At 36.3% G+C, this 22,728-nt stretch overlaps 2 protein-coding genes across 2 annotated transcripts in view; both read right to left on the reverse strand.

Annotated features, from left to right (window-relative positions):
* Positions 1-1,000: 1,000 nt before the first annotated feature.
* On the reverse strand, positions 1,001-18,264 carry gramd1c (GRAM domain containing 1c). Its single transcript, XM_079805549.1, has 18 exons — positions 18,081-18,264; positions 17,556-17,654; positions 17,062-17,197; positions 16,822-16,922; positions 16,586-16,681; positions 16,391-16,471; positions 14,856-14,980; positions 14,574-14,733; positions 13,115-13,274; positions 12,895-13,032; positions 11,900-12,018; positions 10,792-10,934; positions 10,578-10,681; positions 7,162-7,332; positions 6,944-7,013; positions 3,578-3,697; positions 2,470-2,575; positions 1,001-2,193 (listed from the first exon to the last, which is right to left on the reverse strand). Exons 2-18 carry the CDS (start codon positions 17,643-17,645, stop codon positions 2,125-2,127), a joined length of 1,989 nt encoding a protein of 662 aa, XP_079661675.1. The 5' UTR covers positions 17,646-17,654; positions 18,081-18,264; the 3' UTR covers positions 1,001-2,124.
* Positions 18,265-19,037: 773 nt separating this feature from the next.
* atp6v1ab (ATPase H+ transporting V1 subunit Ab) overlaps positions 19,038-22,728 on the reverse strand; it is a 30,141-nt gene continuing 26,450 nt past the window's right edge. The window contains exons 13-15 of the mRNA XM_079806620.1: positions 21,316-21,410; positions 21,032-21,203; positions 19,038-20,569 (exon numbers count right to left, since the gene is read on the reverse strand). Coding sequence (XP_079662746.1) covers positions 20,477-20,569; positions 21,032-21,203; positions 21,316-21,410 — 360 coding nt within the window. The 3' untranslated portion in view covers positions 19,038-20,476. The remainder of the gene's footprint in view (positions 20,570-21,031; positions 21,204-21,315; positions 21,411-22,728) is intronic.

A 22,728-nucleotide genomic window follows, 5' to 3' on the forward strand; every position in this document is an offset into this window, starting at 1 on the left:
TTAGTTCAATAAGCAGAGCAAGACTCGGTGACAACCTCCTTTGGAAATAGAGAACAAATAGATTTGTTGTTTCTTTTGGACAGTAAAAAAACTAAAATATTACCACATACTGTATAAGTTGGGTTAATTATGGGCAAACACAATGTAACATATTTCAAATTCCTTGACAGAATCTTTACATCACATGGCGTCATAGAGGACTGAGCATGCACATCTGCCTTTTAAAACAACCAAAAAGTTTATTTTCTGTCATTTTACTCAGCACACATGAAACAAAACAATATGAAGTAAATCAAAATGTGAATGTGTACTTCTAGGGGCATGTTGTCACAGCCTATGGGGTAAGAGAGCATCTGTTTAATGGCACTGTTAAGAGATGGTCATAATGTAATAATGATGTGATATTTGATATCTAAGTCAGGGGTTTTCAAACTGGGGTCCTCCAGAAGGTTCTAAGGGGTCCCCAGAAAATTTCAGAGTATAAAAAGACAAAGCAAAAGTGGATAAAGTCTATACCGAATATTCTAACGGTTTCATTTCGAAATGTTTCTATCCTTTCTTGCCATATACATTCCTGAATTGTATGTTTGCTTTTTATCTTTCTAGTGAGTTTTTCTCACTATAGTCCCCTTTATCTCACTCACTGGGGTTTTAAGGCAGTTTTCTTAACACAGTACGCTGCTTGCATACATTTATTGTGAAAGTTGCTTATACAAGTAATTTTTAATTGGAAATGTTCTTCTTCGGGTTTATACAGCCAACATTAATAGTCAATTTAAGTTGGGAAACAATATGTTGTATTTATGTCACACTTACTATTTATCTAACAGTTTAAATGTTTTTTTCGTACACAAAAATAGATTTTAGGAAGGGGGTCCCTCATAAATTTTCATCATATTTGGGGGTCCTTGGCATCAAAGTTTGAAAACCCCCGATCTAGGTAACCAACAAGCTCATAAACAAAATCTCAATAAAAATTAAATCGATAAAACAGTAAACTTCATTAAACATTTGAATTTTATTTATAAATAGTTCCAGGAGAAACTTTATAAAAAAAAAAAAAAAAAAACCTTCAGAAGAAATATCTCAATATATTATGCAGAAGAAAAAAAATAGACATCTGTACAACATATATTTTTTGGTGAAAGTTTGGAATGCTTGAGGATTACAAATTCTCTTTTGAGATATTACTACACAATTTTTTATTTTCCCACATAAAGCACTTACATGAATGTGTCACAAAAAAATGTTCAGTGACAATACAGTCCCTAAAAGCGGTTGCACAACCAAAAGTGTTTTTTAAAGGCAAGTGTAAACAATTTATAAGTAAAACATCACTCATCATTTACAGTAAATGTCAGAGACTTTATCTTCTCCATATGAACCTGTACCGTTAGACATCATTAACATCCTGTTGAGCATTCAGAACTTCAAACATTATACAATTATAATATGCACAATCATTTGTCAGTGGTGATCCCTGCATTAGTAATGGTTTAAGGTGCAATCATTTACAAATTCTTAGAGGTATCTAAAGACGAGAACATTGTCTAAATCAAGACAAAAAAGGCAGATTCAGGCAGATCTTTAACATGTGAGCTGGAGGCAATGGGCCTGCATTGCCCCCTCCATAATCAAAGTGAAGAACCTGTGCGCAATCCATCACATATCTGAAAATGTTTAGTCTTATAAGGCTTTTGTTGTAGTCCAGAAAAACTGGACATCAAATTAGCATCCGACAGTTCAGAACATGATCGTAAGAACCCTTTGTGTTTCAACTTGCTACATTGCTGTTACTTTGACATCAGCAATACCAACTCTGAAGAATGAGCAAAAGTCACAGTCGCTGTTCTCCTTCAGCTTCAAGGTCAAGTGAGAAAATCCAAGAGGAAACTCGCAAAATTTAGTGTACCAGTGCGAAGATCCCTTCCAAGACAAAAACAGCTTTGACAATTACAAAAAAAAACATCCAACCGCAACAAAAAAAAAAAAAGCCCAGAGAGATGATGAACATGGCTACAAGTCTGCCCTGGGGTGAATGTCCCTATAGCAACCCTCCTCAGCGAGGGCAGGTCTTATGGGAAGAATACCCCTGTGTTGTCAGGTCGCAAAACCCAATGACATTTAAAGCTGAGAGGACGATCTGTTGTAGGCCTGAAAGCTCTGCTGAAGCACCATAAGAGAACTGCGTAGCTGTCGAAGGAAGCAGAAAAAAAGGAATAAATAAATAAATGACACAATAGACCTCTTAGCCAAAGATATTACATATGTAATGGAAGTTAACTCCTGCACATAGCAATAGTTTTGATTAACAACGCCATTTTGATTAAGATCACCATTTCTGGTCAAGAACTGACAAATTAGACATGAAAGAGGTCTCACTGATGGGTAATGGTGAACAACCACAGTTTGTTTTGCATTTACGTGTCATTGGGTGCCATACTGTCTCTTCCCATCTTTCAAACATACTTGTTCAAGAAGGTTAATGGAGTCCTGTAGTACTGCCCTCAGTAGTTGTGCTTCCTCTCGACTTCTGTGTGGCATACCCTGTCTGGGGCCCAGGTCAGGTGCCAAACTACATAAAAACAGTAAATCAGTTTTGTTCATAGAAATGTACCAAAAACTAAACGCAATGGGCCTCATTCATGAAACTTTCGTAAAATATACGAGCAAATTCTGAGTAATTTGCGAGTAAAATGGACATTTACGAAAACTCTTATATTAATGAATTCCAAACATTCGTAAATAGGACGCGCATGCACGCTCATTCATAATTAGCATAATCCTTGCCCATGAGTTACAACTGCAAATTATGTGTGCAGGAACGCTGTGGAATCTTCTGGACTTCTTTCTCAGGTTTGGCTCCAGTATTTTGCATAAATGCTATAGAGACTAATTTTCCATATGCCTAGCAATAAATATTAAATTATCGTGTGTCCATTAAAGCATTTTAGCCAGCTAAAAATGCCTAGTGCTCTTCTGAAAACGGCCAGCTGGTGGCGCTTGAAAGCGCTTTGCAAGGGCAGCATTTTTCCATCTGATATACTTTGATTGCTATGAATATGATACAGAATATTCATGGCAGTAATGTGTTACTAGCATCTCATTTTGAAGAATATTACTGAATATAAATGCAGTAAAAAGCAGTATTAACCATTATTGTTGTTCAGTCGGTGTACAAGTGGGATGACTGGTCGGTGTAGTTTTTGTCCCGCCCCTCCTCCAATGTGATTGGAAGGCCGGGTAAAAAGTGACAGTGACGAGCGCTGTCTATTACCCAATGTCGAACAGTAAAAAAAAAAACAGGGCAAATGAACTCTTGAAATATTATTATGGTACATCAAAATGCAATGTCGTCAGTTTGCCTAAATTAGAACCGAACGTTCCAAAGTTTTACGCACCATTTACATGTGGTACAGGTGTAAATTTCTTTCATAACAACTAACATTTTGAAAATACGAACATTTTCGTGAATCCAAAAATTTACGTCAGAACGGCTTTAAAAACGATTTACACACAAATTCATTCTGCTCGTGTTTCATGAATGAGGCCCAATGTCTTTTGAAAGAGTCTTTACCTGGAATCTACTCTCTCCTTCATTCTGTGCTTGGTGTTTAGATACATTCGGTGAGCGGCATCTTCCATGGCCCAAAGTTTGAAGAACAGACCCAAGTTCAGAACCACCAGAACGAAAAGTCTGAAAGGCAAAACAATGTCACATTCATAAGCACATTACGTATTTGTCATACATAATTCTAAATGGCCATGGTTAAAATTAATAGTTTTTCTTGCATGTTTCACACCGCAGATGTAAGCAGTGCTTATTTATTTTGGCAACCATGTTAACAGGCTGCAGAATTCACACCACAGATTCTCTATTTCTATTTCTGAACTAAGCAGAAAATATGGATAGCATGCCCTGTGAACCTGTTTATCTACAGTATATAATCTTTTGCAATATAGCAATGTAGTGATGTTTATTTATTTTTTTAAGCAATATGTATGAGATACACAGTGAAAGTGTCTGGAAATCTGGGTATCAAACAAACACTGACTGAATCTAAATCGTTTATGCTGTTTATTACTACAGGCTGCAATAAAGTTCTGTTCCATGTAGATTATTTACCATTTAGGTGTAAATGTGGTACCCTTCCTCATGCAAATTAAGTTTGTAATAACTCTCAATAGGCAAATTCTAATAACCATTTTATGATTTGAGATTGATATCAAACTCAATGGGTCTCATTCACTAATAATTGCGTGGATTATTTCGTATCTGTATGCACAGCAGAACTTGTCAGAAAAAATTTCCGCCTGATTCACAAAACGTTCGTACGCACATTAATTTGTTCTTAACCTCGTTCTGATGTTAGTGAATTTGGAGTACTCTAAATGAGCGTCCTTGTGCACAAGGTTAGTATTTGCATAAAACACACCCAAACCATCTCCATATAAGGGCTTTCCGCACACGCTTTCCTTACAGCCTTTCGACACTCTCGTCAAACTTGCTGCTGTTTGCAGACGCGCTCTCGCCCAATCCTCGAGCAATGCCAATTGTGTGATTCTCACCAGTTCTCACCTTTTATAAAGACCCAGATTACAGAGCTCTCATTAGCCAGCTGTACATTCAAAGAAACTCAGCTTTTCTTACTCTTTAACTGTATATGATCGAATGTATTTAAGATGAAATTGAATTGTATTATTTAACTCTTTCTTTATTTAACAATTTCATTATATCATTTGAATATATGGATTGTATAATACAATTAATGCAATATACTTCAATGTAATTACAATCATGTTAGGACGAAATATAACTTCTTAACATGATTATAAAGCCATACAGGGTAAGTTCTTTTTGCATACGTGTGGTTTCAGTTGAGAAAAAGAATTGTTACCGAAATCTTTGGTGAATTGTGATTTGTTCTTAAAATCGTTCGTACGCACATTTCACGCATAAATTTGTGCGTACGCATGCTTAGTGAATGAGACCCAATGTAGTTACTGTTAGTGATAGATCTCTAAATCCCAAAGTATACCTAACTTTACGCATATGCAAGTTGTACACATAGCCTTTCAAAGTATACTCCAATTGACCTTTAGGCGTACACAGGCGGTCAACAAAAAAAAGGCAAAAAATTATTCTGTTTTTTTCCCCAACTACCTTGTGAAACAACGGCCCTGCCTGTGGGGCACTGGAATTTCATAGTCCACATGGTGGCAACAAAGCTGACTAAATTAAATAAAGAAATACATAAAGAAATATACATACAAAAAAAAATTAAAAAAGCAAAAATAGGCTACATAAATATACAAAGAAATGTAAAAATACAAAAAGTACCATATTCATGTATAAATTGTATTTTTTTCTACATTTATTCATTTTTTCCACAGTCAATTAATATTTCCCTAACTGTAGGCCATGTATGTAGGGTTACCACACAGTCTTTATTCCGAACATGGCCGTAAAACAACGTCTGGTCGGGATTTCTAAAATATCTTGGCACAGACACATGAACAGAAACCGCATCTTCAACAGATCTGATAACAGATACTTTGACATGGAAGCACTTAATGTAAATGTGCTGGATGGTGCTGGTAAGAGCTTGCGCTTATTGTCGATGAGACTCGCACACCAGCTCAGAATGCGGAGAGAAACCAGCGCACATTTTCACTGAACAACCCTCCACAAGCATATTGATTAATGCGCTTGAAATACCACTGTAAATACGGTTACATTCGCGTTTCCAAATTTTGCATGCTCAACATGTAACAATTCAAATGCTTAAAATACCACGCTACAGCTAGTGAGACACATGCATAATACGTGAGATACGTGCACAAGAAGCAGCACCTGTCGTGCCCCCACAGTTAAGAGTTAACTGAAGTCACTGTCTTAATGAGTGAATTCAATCATTAATTCAGCCAATTCGTTCAAATATTGATTCATTCAGTAAGAAAACACTACCACATGTTGCTTAGAGGTGCAGTGGTTCTGTGATAATTCCTGTAATATTGATTCCATCGTTTCATATTTCTATATTCAAAATGTTATATTTAAAACATTAATCTCATAACTAATTTTTTTTTAGACTACTGGAAACCTTATTATTATATCTGAATTTATCGATTACAATTACGTACTTGACATAATTTTTACATTAAATGTGATTAAAAGTGGATAATTTCATGTGCTTCCATGTCAAAGTATCTGTTATCAGATCTGTTAAAGATGCGGTTTCTGTTCATGTGTGCCAAAAAATGTTAGAAATCCAGACCAGACGGTTTTACGGCCATGTTCGGAATAAAGAGTAGGTGTGGTAACCCTACATACATACAGTTACGCTGATATTAAATGACTTGAACTGTGATATAAGATTTTTGATATATTGTCCATCTCTAAGTCATTCATTCCCTGTGCAACTTTTTGCAAAGGCCTGCGTTTGGTTTGGTCACACCACAAGGTGTCACTGTGGCCTCAAAGCTTCAGCACTGCCACTCTGAGCTTGATTGCTATGTCTGAGGTAAAACACTCCCCCCTCATTAGCATACAGACAAAGAAATGTATAAATAATTAAATAAAATGTAGACATAAATACATATTTACATAAATAAATGTGAAAATAAATCAAATAAATTAATCATTTATGTATTTTAGTTTTTTTTTACATTTCTTTGTATATTTATTTAAGTGTTTATTTATAATTTAGTCAGCTTGGAATTCCATAGTGGACAAACTAATTAGTGCAAAAAAATCTATGCGCATCTGTGTACGGTTAGAAAAATCAGGCTGCGGGTGTAGAGTGTGTGCATACTGTAATGATACGAAATTTGCGTCATGCACACTGTACACGGACACTAGCATACACGCAAAAAGGGCTTAAGCTTACACACTGCTTATGTATGAGGTGCGAAACAGGCCTCAGAGTAAATTAAGCCTTACATTAAGCTCATCCCAAATACAATTGAAGTGACGTTCCATCTGTGTGGTGTGTTTTTTATATCCATGGCACCTGTAATGAAAAATGCAATGCAAACAAAATTGTTATAAGTCTAAAACACATTATCTTCATGAATAAGCACATCTGATATCTAGTGGGTTTATCAGTATTTTATGGCCAGCAGCAAAGATATTATAAAAAAATAAAGAGATATTTATACCCATGGTGCCGCCTCTCTGCTGATCCAAGTCGGCACTGTACTGCTTCCCCGGATTCATGTGTTCCTGTAGGGTGCGACTGTAGGTTCTTCGCCTCCTGCGCAAACCACTTGTCTTCCCAGCATCTCCGCTTCCTTGAGTCAACTCTGCCTCCTCTTCAAGCAGCTCTGCCTCTAGGATGTGCATTGTGAGGTAAAGATCATTGTAATTGCATTAATATGAGAGCCCAGAGGTCACTGGATTGATTAGGGATCTGGCTTTTGGACTCCATGTAGTTTTGTAATTAAATGGAGAAAATGGATACATTTCAACAATAGGAAACGGACACATCCATGCTGCTAATAGCCCTCCCAAGACACCAAGATCAGGTCACTCATTTTCATTAGTCTTTTGATTCCCTTATCCAACATCCCATGGCAGAGAAGCTATTAGCCAGCTTTCTTTTCCCAGTCGATAAGAAACATATTGTGCAGCCTGCGGTTCTGCTCACTTTAATCTACAGTAGTTTGGGCTGCAGCTTTATGTCATTGTTTTGTGTTAAGCATTTTATATGCCCTTCTGTTTTGATTTGTTCAGTAGTGGAAAACATATATAAGCACTGGCTTTAGAGACTGGACCACTATGACCACTCTTATTGTAGTATCATTGAGATACCATTATTGTTTTTATTAATATTCTGAATTTGATTTTATTTGTATATTTTCTGTTTTTATTTTAGTATTTAAGTTCTAGTAATTTAGTTGTATGTTTTAGTCATTATTATTAAAGGAATATGTCTATATAGTTTTTATTATTTTTATTTCAGTGTTAGTTATTTTAGTACATCAAGAAAATATATATTTTACTGCTTCTTAAAAAAAATTCAGTTAACATCTATTTCAAGTAACCAATGTGTTTTTATGGATTTAGTTTTAAAGTAATAATAATAATAATAAATAAATTTATTTTATACAGCGCCTTTAAAAGTAGCTTTCTCAAAGCGCTTTACAAGCATACATAACAGAGAAAAACAACACACTTTAAAATACAAATACAACAATTAAAAAAAAGTAATCAAGTAAAAGCAATCCTAAAATAGAATGTTTTGAGAAGAGATTTAAAAGTCACTAATGTATTTGCTTCCCTGATATCAGCCGGGAGAGGATTCCAAAGCTTAGGAGCATAGGAAGAAAAAGCTCTATCACCCATAGAACGAAGCCGTGTCTTGGGAACAACCAAGAAACCACTCTGAGAGGAACGCAGATTGCGACATGGTGTGTAAGGCATTAGTAGATCAGACAAGTATTGAGGAGCTAGATTGTGCAAAGCCTTATACACTAACATAAGTACTTTAAAATCAATACGGTACCTGATGGGGAGCCAGTGCAGAGACTCCAAGACAGGGGTAATATGATCACTAGCTCTGACCCCAGACAAAACTCTAGCAGGAGAATTTTGTAAAAATTGAAGTTTGTCAATTGATGATTTGGATACTCCAGCTAGAAGGCCATTACAGTAGTCAACACGTGAAAAGACAACAGAGTTTATCAACCTCCTAGCAACAGAGAACGACAACATAGGACGAAGACGTGCTATATTTCTGAAGTGAAAAAAGGATGTCTTAACCGTATTCAGCACAAAAGGCTCGAATGACAGCATGGCATCAAATATGACACCAAGATTTTTTTATTTGCTTTGAAACTCCAAGGCAACACCATCAACAGACAAAGTAAGAGAACCAGCCTTGCGCAATTGATTAGGAGCATAACTTCCGTTTTAGAGCTGTTTAGAGACAGTAAATTATTAGACATCCAATCCTTGATCTCAGTGATACAGTTCGAAAGATAAACAACGTCCACATGTTGACTTGGTCTTGAATGGATGTAAATCTGCGTATCATCAGCATAAAAGTGATAGTTAAGGTCAAGCGATCTGAGTAATTTACCAAGTGGGTAAATGTACATATTAAAAAGTAAGGGACCCAACACTGAACCCTGTGGGACACCAGTATGAACAGAACCAACCTTGGACCTATGGCCACCCATAAAAACAAATTGACTGCGGTCAGTAAAATAAGATCTGAACCAACTAAGAACTGTCTCAGACAAACCAAATAGATTTTCAAGACGATTAAGTAACAGCATATGATCAATAGTATCAAAGGCTGAACTAAGATCCAAGTGACAGGGAACATTTATCTATTATAACTTTTATGTTGGTTTGGTCGTTTGGCTGTTTCCTTATAAAGGTCCAGAAATTCGTGGGGGTTTTTTGTGTAATTTGTCAAGTTTTTTGCCAGGTGGCTTTTTAATTATATGATGTAATTACGTTGCTGTCTTGACGCCAGCCAATCGCTGCATTGCTGATCGTGGTTTCGAGTATCGATGCATCTGCCCTCTTCAGGGAAAAAAAGAACGCTCAGTAATCTTAGATCATTTAATCCAGATATTTTAATCCAATCCGCAAATTCGTTTGAAGAACCAAATTAGCCAGAGATCAGTTATCACGATTAAAAGATCTGGGATCTGTCAAATCATCTTAGATGTATTAAGCGACGTACGAGGAACGGGCCCCTGGCCAGAGGGGTGTGAGTGTGTTCTGGGGAGACTGAAACTGAATGGGCAGTTTGCACCTCAAAACAATAGAGACAATAAACTGAATGGTAGCTCAGAAGAGAAGGCAATAAACATCAGTTAACATTTTAGAGAAATCTCAAAATAAAATCATATGACATGATCTTGAAAAACATTTAATAAAATTCAGAGTTTTATACTTATCATCTTCAGATTTGAAATATAACATGGTCAGACATGTGGCTTCAGCTGTAGTGCACTTCTACAATTTTATTTTCATAAAGATATTTCATACAAATATATTTCTAATAACTTTACAAAACTTTGAAGCTTATTATAGCTATTTTTGATTATGAAAATAATTATAATTTTGAATTTACAGTAAACTGCCAAGTGTCTGCTTTCAAATGATGCCATACTTATGATTTTAGTGCAAAGGAATCATTAACTGTAAAGGTTTTAGTCTGATTATGCCATTTCTTAGGATTTTTTCAAAAGCGGGGGTGCAGGCTAACAGGTTAATTTCCCGCTTTATAAACCTCAAACCTGCGAGAGTGAGTAAAATTATGCGCAATACCCGTGCCAAAATTCAGACCCTGTATGGTATCGATTTAATATCGGTACTTCGGTATTAGATTGTGGTACCGTACCTAAGCCAAATTTGTGGTATCGGGCCATCCCTACTATATATTACTATAATAACCCTGGTTGACAACATATGAATTTACAGATGGTTTGTCTTAAAGCATATTAAAACACCACACAGACATATAAAGAACAATACAAATGTATTGTTCCTTCGATAGATTTTTTGAAAGAGGGAAAATAGAGGGTTAGGGAGAGTTTAAAAAAATCATTATACCAACCAAGATGTTTAAAGTAGTCTTCAAGGCCACTCCAGGAGTTTTTGGTGATGAAAGATTTAACAAGACCCCAGGGCTGCTTTTTGTATTTGACATCAGTGTAAATCCTGCACAGAGCGATCAAGAGTTCCATTACCAAATGGTTCTCACATAAAGAGATTTCAGTGCCGTAGTCAAAACGAAATAATTAGACGTACAGATATTAAGACCAGCTCACCTGAGTCTGCACTTGTGCTTGGAGTTACGGATGATACAGTAGCGATTCTGAGTGTAGAAGTAGTCATGGTAAGGAACATCATGTGTGTAGACCTCCGCATCTATCATGTAGTATTGACCCTCCCGTGACTCTTTATATAGCGTCTAGAATACACAGAGAACAGAAATCAGAAAATTCCATATACACACAGAGGCTGCATTCACACAGCAGCACAATACAGCTGTCAGTCCTGTTTGGATTTCTGAATATGGTTCTGTTCATTCATGCTTCAGTAAGGAGTGAAATACAATGTCTTTTAAATTTTGGATAAAGTGATCCTTAGATATTTATGACTTACAAATAAATATATTTCCAAATATAAAAATGTAATCTTTAAAATCACCAAACAAAGTCTGTATATTTACTAGCACTATTTGTTACCATGATTACAAGAATTACTAACCATTAGGTCATTAGGCCACTCACTATTATTGCACTAAAACCTGATTGGGATTATTCAATCTAATTGACTGCATCAACTTGACTGCAATCAACTAGATCAAATAATTGGAAGGTAGCTTTTTTTAAATTGCAGCACGCCTATTCATTTTCTTATACAGTAAATGTTAATTGTTGCATAATACAATGGGACCAAAAGCTGTCTATTGTCTATAATTAAGTCTTACACAGATAAAACACTTTCATGTCATTATTATGCCATTATTCTATGCGTCACAGAGCAAGAGCTGAAAACTTGGTGCAGTTGAAATGGCTCTGACAAACTACTCTATAGTTTTAAGTGGAAAACTGACAAAGCACTACAACTAACTTGGATGTGGCGATTTGTCAGATTTGCAAGATAAGTGTAAGTGACAGGTGCTAATAATAATTATAGGACCCATCAGAACTTAACCACAGCTGAAGCTCCTTCCTGCCATCTGTCTAAATATAAATGTGGCATAACCATGTTAACTGACAGTGCAACCAAAGAAACACAGGCTTTCAATAAGGTTGTGACACCATTTGTACCATTTGTTTGACACACAAATCAGTCACTTTTGAGGCTCCTGTGTAGGCAGTAAATAGTGGTACAGCTTTTGTAACAGAGCCATATGGTGGCGAATCTAACCTGGTTCTCTGTGGCAGTGGAGAACTTGCCGACAAGGGGGTTAGAAATGGTGATGGTGTAGTTCAAAGTCCTTTTCATACCGCCAGAGGCTTCCTTTTGCCAAGAGGTAGAGATTGGACCTGTCAGGTGATACGCTTTAGTTACTATAAACAGTATGCCAAAGCAATATGTGCAAAATCCAGTATTGTTATCATTAAAGGTGCACAATGCAGGATTTATAGACTCATAAAAAAATGATGCCTCTCAATCATTACTTATGGCACCCTGTGTGGTGGCGTTTGTATCGATAGAGGCATTGCCCTGTGCCTGTATTTTCATATTTTCTTCTTGAATTGCTGTGCCCAGGACGTTTCTGGGCTGGAACCTTTGGCCAGTGGTTGTGAAGCCCCAACTAATAACGATGCCCAGAGCAGATGAGGGCGGGACTGTAACGTCTGTTTCTGAAGCTCAGAAAGATCTGTTAAGTTGTTCTCAACACAAAAGCAGTTTGCTAATGTTGCTACTGACTACTATCTGTAACTTGAGAGATTACTAGGCATTGTAATTACGTTTTATGATGACATGTAATTAATGTTTATTAGCGAGCTAGACTGAAGATGGCTAAATTTGCTCGCAAATTACAACCAGTCATCTAACTATTAGCATAACTGTTCTTTCATATATTACACAAAGAAAATTATGCATGAGCATTTGAAAAATATTTGCAAAAAAAGTTTCTTGAGTCAGTTGGGCTATGTGTGCAACTGATAAAAAGGGACATGGCTTGTGCTTTTGGTGGATTTGAGCCCAAACGCAAGGAGGGGCAAAGTGTGAATGTGAATTGTGTTTACAAACAGTAACTGAAAATCCTGCATAGTGCACCTTTACCTAAAACTAAGTTTCATTAACTGAAATAACAAAATAAAAATATTAGTTTAAAAACAAACTTTAAAAACTTGTGATAAAAGCACATAAAAAAATTACTAAAAAGGTAAACAAAATTTTAAATGAAGTACCTGTGATCTTCCTGACTTCCATAAACCTCCGCATGAAATTAGAATCAGTGAAAAGCATGTCAAACATCTTCTCAGCACTTATGTGAAAGACCCGGTTCACATACAGCCTTCCCTGAGGCACCGTCTCACATTCTTCCACTACAAGAAATCAATACTGACGTAAACAAAATGCATCAACATAGCCAAGGAATAAGACAAAGTCAACACACACACATCTCACCCTCCTCCAGGCTGTCAGATCTGCTGTTATCAGAGAACTGGTCTTCATTGGCATTTAGATCCAGAGAGAGAGAGGAGCGTTTAGACACTCGTTCAGATGCCGAGCGGTTTAATGACAGATTTGGACTGCGCTGATGGGACGGGGTACTGAGAGTGTCATCCTATTGAGAGTTTAACACAAATATCAACAACCATACATGAGCTCTACTTTAAAGACTTTGCTATAAAATGTACTTTCTTTAAAAGCTAATCAAATGCAGACTACACAGATTTATATTCAACAATTAACAGGTTGACCATTTGGTAGGGTCAGGGATAAAATATAGAATATTGACAATTAGTGGTGTGGCGATACCCACGTCACAATTTGATACATATCATGATACTGAACTCACTATACGATTTTATTGCTATACTTCAAGACACATGGCAAAAGGTTAACAAAAAATGTCCTGTTGATTAAAATGCTAGATTTGGTATTACATTGGGGGTGGACTTGGTGCTGACCCAATGCATATTCATGATTCTGAAACTGAAAATACTAAGAGTAGACAAATATGCTTGCACTCTGTCACTGTCTAGATACATTTAAAATAATGTAGGCCACTTTTTACTGGTAACGCAAGACATTTGGCATTATCATGACCCACAAATGTTCCCCCATTGCATTATTATACATTAAATTCAACATTATATATAGTAGTTTAATGTAGTACTGACACTTAAACTCTGTAAACTTGAATTTCTCCTGCCACAGTAATTTTCATTTTGGGTGAACTATACACAATACATATTGTTGCATTGTTCTATTGTGATATATTGTTACACCCCTATTGACGATGTATTCACAATGACTTTGCTGGCAATATAAAATTAAGCAACATCAAGAATATCAATTATTTTAATGTGTCTTTTATTAGGATATCCCAATTTTTAAAGTCTGTTTCATTAGACAATTTACAGCATGAGCAAGTTACGAATTCAAGTTAAATTAATTTATGTGAATCAGTGCAAAATAGCTCAATACTTCAAAACTTTTTGTTCACATATAAAGTAAAATCTCATTTTACTAAAGTAAAACAGTTAAATATATGCAGGTATGGTAGGTAGGTAATTAAGTAGAAAAGTCTCTTCTCATGTCAAAGGCAGTGATAATTTTTTTAATAAATGACAAAAATAGTTTAATTTAATAGGCCTATTAGATTTAAATGACTTTTTTTTACTATGTATTGTTAATAGAAAATATTCAATATTATTACTTGACATGCTTTGATTATTTTAAACCAAATTTCTGTATTTTAACATATTTTGAATGAGTTAAACTGTTTGGTTGAAAAACAACAAACTATTAAGCTATTCCACAGCAAATCAAAGTATATATCACCCCAGCCACACGGGTCATTAGACAAAGAATTTTATGAAAAATTAATCTGCCAAGGAAACTATATTTATCGACATACCCCTCCATTTGCTGAGAGCATGCTTTGCAGTCCAACTGAAGACTGTGTGTCGTCTCCCTGTGGTGTGGTGGCCTCATAAGAATTCATCTCCCCTTGAGGAAGACGAAGCGATGTGGGCCTTTCTGGCCTCCCGCTGTGATCTTCTCCACGCATATTCAGACTGCAACAAAGAGATGGGACCTGAAAACCAAGTAACTGATCTCTCAGTTGTCTAAACAGCTGTTGACATGTGAAGATGTGATTGGGTGTGTGTGCATGAATGCATGCATGCATGTAGTTAACCTGGGCAGGGTAGGTGTGACAGTATCTATTGATGTTTGAAAGCTTTCCATTTCATCATGACTCAATCCTAAGTCGTTTCCATAATGCAGCTTAACCATCTGCAACAGCTCCAAATTGGTCAGTTTCTGCAAGAGAGGAAAGTTACATTGAGCAACATACACTTACATGTTTCCGGCACTTTTGTTTCTGTTGTATAACAACTGAAACAATTCACTTAAGCCTTTTTCTCTGCAAGTTCCTGTGCTGATATTCATCTAAACCAGCAGATAAAACAGCCCTAACCTGCTCCACACCTCACTGACCAAGGATCAAATCTGTTGGCAGGGCAAATGATAAGCAACAGTGACGTGAAAGATAAAAATTTATGAAGAATATTTCATTTTAATTTATGGTTTCGAAGTAGCAACGATAACTGTAGCAACGCAACCTGTAGCAACGTTTGCCGAAAACTACGGTTACCATGGACATAAGGCGTGGAGACGTTTCAGCGACACATGTAAATAGACTGTATCAGCAGACATAAGCAAGAGTTTGTTCGACAAAAAGCGACAGAAAAACTTCAACAAAAGCCACATGAAAGAGTTTCATATAAAAATCCTTAAATTCTCTGCCGCGTCGTGTGAAAAAAGTTTCCAAACGAAATTCAAAACACTGTTTAAAGGCCGTATGGGCACGGACACATTTACACAACAACCCGAAGAGAAAACATTATATGGATTTATAAACCTCCAAAAACGTCCCCACCTATTTAAAATTACATCACGTGCTCAAAGAAACAGCTAACAAATATAATATTTTCTTAATTATACTCTAAATTATACGGTTAGTAAAGGCTATCCGTAGGGTCACCTACCTGCTGAACGCCAGTAACCTGTGCGCTTCCAGCGAACGACTCTGAAATCAGGAAGCCACGAAAAGCCACAACTGCGCCGCCTAGTGGTGTGCTATTCGTCGACTTTAGTGTGTAACAGTAGGCCTATATCTGCTTTTAGTCGTTTATCATATCTCCATACTAATTTTCCTGTCATTTCAGCACTACAGTTCGGTGTGTTTGATGAGAGGTGTTTTCAGATGAAGAAGCCACGCCTCAATGGGGGTCAATGAACTATTCATAAGCTGCCATGTTAAGTGTACCCTACTGGTTTAGGTTGTTTACACTGGAGCATATCCCTGAACGTAGCCCCATGGGGTATTATTCTGTCTGTTTTCCTCACATGGTATTAATATGCCACATTATTAATCACCCTAGGCTACTAAACACAAATAAATAGTTTGTGTTGGCTATGAAGACTCACTGAACACTAAAATTGAGGGGTTTTGAGAATGTGTTCTTAATTTTTTTTTAAATACCCCAGTCCTATTTTATATGTTTCAGATCATATTTGATAATAGGCAAAAATGGTTCTGAAGAGTAAAAACGTACAGTAATTTACAACCAAAATTAAAGGAATTGTTAGCTAAATAATCTGTCACCGCAAACCATTTTTGAACAATGATAAGTGAGGTTAAAAAGTTTTGAAAAATAAAGAAATTACCTTCTCCATTAGAATATTCTGCCAAAGCCGAAATACACTCTGGTAACTTTTCTCCCTTCCTGGGAATGAGCTGAAGAACAGCTGTGGAAAAATAAATTGTTTCATCAAAAAAAAGAAAAAAGAAAATAACCTATACATGTATCTTCATAAACAAGACAAAATCAAGAATTACACATTTTGATAGTTGATCTTCACCTTCTCTGAAATAGTGCTGATCTGGATAGCATTTGGTATCCATTTCGCTGTCTTCTCTCTTGACATTGAGGTGATATCCTTCATTTTTACCATGATCTAAGTCAAAATCAGGTTTATTGTCATTTTTCGTAGAGCAACGGAATCTATAAAAGAAATTCCTAAAGCGTCTCAGATATGCTCACTATATGTTATATAGGTAATAGCGTGAAAACAACAAATCTTCCTGCACAACTCACTTTTGTGCCACGAAAAACATGACTGTAGAAACAAAAACAATTCTCTGTAAGGTAGATGCGGCCTTGTAACAAGATATCCTTCTGAAGAGCACAGGTGTAGTCTAGGGAAAAGATGGATCATTCAAACAACATAATATGGTTATACAAATATTGTGGCTCTGCAACAAACATTTTGAGTTGATTATATTTTTACATTTTTGGTTAGTTTGTTGTCTCTCTGTCTCCCTCTATCTGTCTTACCTGCAATTAGTTTCTCAGACTCGGGCACCTCTCTGAATAATTTTCGAAACTCTTCACTCCTCTGTTTATAACTCGTGTAAAGCAAAGCTTCAGGCGACTGAGGTGCAGGTATGCACTGTCCACTGACCTCTGGACCCTGTGAGGTAAAATCATAGCAATGAAGTAACTAAATAAAAATGTAAAAAAAATAATAATATTGTAATATTATAATAATAATATTTGTGAATCTGTGTAAATCATTCGCTACTGTAAAAGCAGCAGGCCCCCAAAAGCTTACTAATATCTCACAACATTTATCAATCAATGCCATTTGTGTTGCGTAATCTCATTGTGATACAGTGTCTGTAATCTTTTGCAGGACAAAGTACAGCAAACTGTACAGTATAATTCTGCTAAATATCATATCTATAAATCAAAGGTAATACCGTGCTGCCATGGGACTTCTACCAATGTAATCTGTATAAGTGAAAGCACTGCAGCATGTTCAATCTCACCTCTTTCTCTTCTAAGGTCCATCTGACTTCCCCAGATTGATTGTTCTGTGGGAGCTCGTTGCCTGTCACTTGTTTTGGTATTTCGGTCATGCCTTTCTCCTGGTGTAAAGTAAAGCCTGAAGGTAATGATGTTTTACCAAACCACTTTTTGAATAATACTGGTCATGTTTATCTACACTCACTAAAATATTTTATTTGACTGCAAAACAAATTATTGCATTTTTTAAAACTAATGAAATTGAAAAACAGACTATTGGGAGAAACCTGTTTCTTTTGTAGACATTCTTTTGAAAATAAAGGTTCCAAAAGGAGGTAAAGATCCATTTTAGGTTCCCCAAAGAATCTACTTTCTACTATAAAGAACCTTTTTGTGCAGTGGAAAGTAAATGTTCTTGGAACCATTGATACTCAGAAAGAACCTTTAACTTTAAACGTGTTGACAGAAACTTTACATAACATTAAATGTATAAATAAAAGACTTCACCTCAAATATCAAAGGCTTGTTCTCATATACAAAATACATACCTGAAAGTCGTGTTCAGGTAAGAGTCCAGGTTACATCCAGGTGTTTATAATGGGGTTGTACCATAAGCTATCGTCGCCGATATTCCAAATGCTCTCTCCTCAGCAATGATTAGTGTCCTTGACGTGCAGTGGTGTTGTCTGTCTCGTTTTTGCGACCGTCCTACTCACACCTGGCAACAGGTGTACAGTCAGATTCTACCCGCTCATGAAGCAACGTGCAAGCACGAGCACACTTTTGTATTTGCATATCTTACGTATGACACCCGGGAGACTCCTTTTCTGTGAAGTGGAATTATTTTTGAAGTTTAAATTAAGCATAACGCTTAAACTGGGACTCTCTAAAAATAAATAAAAATAAATGAAAATGTAGACCTTTTTTTGTGTGTGTGTGTGTGTGTGTGTGTGTGTGTGTGTGTGTGTGTGTGTGTGTGTGTGTGTGTGTGTGTGTGTGTGTGTGTGTGTGTGTGTGTGTTCAGTTTAAAATGCATGTTTTGCAGATAAAATTATATATGTTTCAGTTTGAATCATTTTTCTAAAATTCTTTTTTTAATGTAATTTTCACAAAAGCTCACGTTCTAACAAAGTTCGACGGATGAGGTAACCATAGCAGAGCCCTGACCATTTTGACCGCACTTTTTGTTAGCATAGTATCGTCATTTTCGGAAAATCGTAAAGTTAAGCTGAAATAACAGAAATTGGCGTGACATATTTACATGGGTTATGAATGTAAATTAACATTTTATCTTTGCACCGGATGAACAAGCTACATTTTTATTAATTAAAACACCAAATTATATAGAAAGAAATTACATTTGTTTTGAGGTTCGGGCTCTCCGGACTTCTAAGGTAGTGGGTGTATCAGTTTAATAAGGTTAGATTTACCTATTCCATGGCATTTGATATGACATCTAACAAGATAGTAAACTCAAACAAACCTAATCATCACAGAAACAAGTTAGTTGTGGCTGTTTATGTAAAACGTGGAGATAAGACAATAAAGTGTTAAAAGTATATTAAGGCAAGAACTCAGGGCTGGGAACTTGAGTTGCCACATTTCATTTTCAAGATGAGAAAATGCAGTAAGACCAGATATGCAAACTGACATCACTAATGAGCACATGTACTAAAGCAAATATGGCATACAAGCAGACACCTCTGCTTAAACACAATATGTTCAACCTGTGAGAACACACCAAACTTGAAGAGTAAGAAATTGCAAGTGTAACATTGCCATGAAATCTGACCCATCAAGTATTTGTATGTATTGTACAGTTCTTATTTTAAATATTGGCCACATTTGTAATCTAGACGTTAAAATTGAGATTATATAAGTAAACTGTTTATTTTACCCTACAAAATGGAGAATATGGTATTTCATACCACATCATATAAAAATGGTAAGAAGCGCATAGTTCTTGGCTGCACAGTGACTTGCACAAAGCTAGAAATACCTGAGGAACTACTCTCTACAGAGTGATGCAAACACCACCCAATTTATTTTTAAAGTACTATTTACATGGTACATAGCTCAAAACAGGCGTAAAATGATGACTGTCTAAAAACCTTCCATGAATAAGACTGGTGGCAGTGACAAGGAAAACTCCATTTGGAGAAATAGGCAACGAGTTTTACATTTCCACCCCATAATTTCCACATATTTAATTTTCAAAGATTATCACTTCTAGCATGATTATCTGAAAGTTTTGCAAAATGGCTAAAAGGCTTAATTTTCATTAAAAGAAATTACTAAAAGCATTCTAGTTGAACATGCAGGACCCCAAAATGCATCCAGAAAACCTGTAATTCACAATACTTGTAATTTGTAAATTCAATAATATTTATTTATATTTTCCAGGACTCAAACACATTTTCATGTGAGCAATGAAGAGGAATGGTACTGCATCCTCAAAGAAATATACAGGACAATACTGCAATAGACAGCCATACCAAATTTTGTAAACCATTAAAACTGTAAATATACCAGCTTTAAATATAGTGAACCTCTGAAGTCATGTCTTTCAATCTTCTGTACAGATAAAAATAGAACAATAATTACATCAAATTATTTAATAACATCTATATCTATGGAGAGGGTGTTCAAATATAAAGAAGAACTCGGGCAGAGCAGAGGATTTAAAGAGGAAAATACAGATGCACATATACACAAATGCACACACACACACACACACACACACACACACAAATAAAGGTATCTGGCGACACTTCAAGAACACTAGAGCATCTATACCACAACAAGATGAACAAAGCAGTGGAATGTATTACACAGACAAAAGGGACACTGACTGTGGGTGTGTTGTGCGTATGGGGTGGGGTGAGGTGATAGGTGGTTTCTGCCGCCCTGCCCTGAGAATGATGGCTAAGACAAAACTCTTTTTTTATTCTTCCAGTGTACGGAAGGAGTTCTGCATGTCTTCATGGAGCTGGGCGTAATCAGCTTTGATCCTCTCCTCACCCTCTTTCACGGGGTCCTGAAATGCAGTTACAGACTTTAAAAAACATATTGAAAATGGAATATAATGACAATTTTTTTAACAAAAATAAAATTATTTATTTTTTATGTTACTAAATGGTACTGCAAAAATTCTGTTTCAACAGTCCACACCACTAAATGGTTTACTTTTAGTTGAAATGTCAACATGTTACGCTGTAGGATACCAGATACTATATATATTTTTTAATCACACACTTTAGCTTTAAAAAAAATACTAACAGATAATATTCAACCTCTGGCAATGTAATATGATTAAATTGCACTGGCTTGTTCCTGAAACTTGTGAATAATCAGCATAAAAGAGGAACCAAACTATTGACAAACCAAGATAATGGAAGTTCTAATAAATCAAGTGGTACAGAGCCTATTTGGATACAATTATGGCATGATTAATTTAATCTAGGATGACTCAAACACAATCAGTGTTAACATCATGTACCTTAAATTTCATGGCACTGATCCTGTAGAGAATTTCTCCCATGTGCTCCCGGATCATGGACCAGGTGATCTTATTGTCGCTCTGTGCAGTGGTCTCTACAGCATGACGTGCCATATCATAGAATGCAATCATGTTGGACAAGATACCTACTGTCTTATAGAATGGACAGAACCTGAAAATGAAAAAGAATGTTTCAGTTCCCCTTCTACACAATCCCATTCACCTGACTGGGACAAAGCTGAATAATCATCAGCTTATACACATTACAACCATATGTTCACTACCTGTCATAAGGCGTGTATCCATTTTGCTGCAGGAAATCATCCTTGATCAATTTGGCAACTTCCAGTGTGATTTTATCCGTTTCAGCCAATGATGCCTAAAATATAAATAACGTGTTGCACCACTGAGTGAAGAATACCCATAATAATGCTACAAAATCAATTAAAGGGTAACTTCAGTGATTTAGCATTAGGCTTTGTATCAGTAGAAACCCGGTAGTATATTCAAATTATGGTACTTTCCCCCCTCATATCCCCCTGAGACGAGAGAATTATGCATTTTATTTCTGGAAAAATTCCTCAGATGACGCAAAATGACGATATTTGTGTCATCGGAGGATTTTTTTGGCCACAGGCAAAGACTACAGCCACTAGATAGAGCTATTCCACATGTTATCAACATATCTCACGCACAATGTAAGACACAAATGGCCGCACGGACAATCATAATATCGGAGCGCGGTGCAGAGTAAAGTGAGTGTTTCAACTTTTCAATGAATTCCTGTGATAGTTTAGCTTCCATATGTGATCTGAAAACGTGCCAGACTGGCGCTTAACGTTACCTCAGCTCTGCTCAGCTCTTCGTGAGGAATGAAATCTGACACTGCTGCGTCTGTGATGTGACTTTCGTTCGGCTCACTCACACTTTATTGAAAAGACACGTTCAGTTTTTAATTGCAGTGTTTATTCTCTAACTGAACAAAATGATTGTATTACTATGAAGATCAAAACGATGGTGTACGGAGTGGCCTCGTAGGGCAGCGAAGCAAGTGCATTCTGGGAGTTGTTGTCTTTCATCCACATGAGACAAAAATACATTTTCTGTCTTTTCTCAGTCTAGAAGGCACCAAAATCAAAAATAAATATAGCTGCAAGCAGCAATACCGGGGCCAAGCGCAAAGAAGACAAGACATGCCAAAATGGCTGGCAGTGTCAGATCAACTGGAGCAATGAGCAATTAATCACGTTTTAAGATGATTTTAAGCAAAAGGCTGAAAATGCATTGTAGTCTGAGAGTGTCAGACCAACTGCAACAATTAACAATTATACAGTTTAAGAAGATTAGGCAAAATGGCTGAAATATCATATATTGAGTCACTGATAATGTAAGTTAATGGTTTATCACTTTTGACCAATAGGTGGCACAGATACGAAATTGATGTGGTGTGGTCAGAATAAGGGAACAATGACACATGCAAAGTTTGATGCCAATATGTCAAAGCATTGCAGAGATACAGCCTCAAGAGTAATTTTGGCATAATGGCTCAACTTCGTCGCTGCGGTTTACAAAAACGGTTTCATCTATTGATGCAAAATCCCTAACTTTTTGTTGACACAGTCTGAAGATGATACGATTCGATTTTGGTGGAAATTGGACAAACGGTCTAGGATGAGTTTGAAAAAGTAGGTTTTGAT

This window comes from Gobio gobio (genome assembly GCF_949357685.1).
Source record: "Gobio gobio genome assembly, chromosome: 23".
Taxonomy (NCBI): Eukaryota; Metazoa; Chordata; class Actinopteri; order Cypriniformes; family Gobionidae; genus Gobio; species Gobio gobio.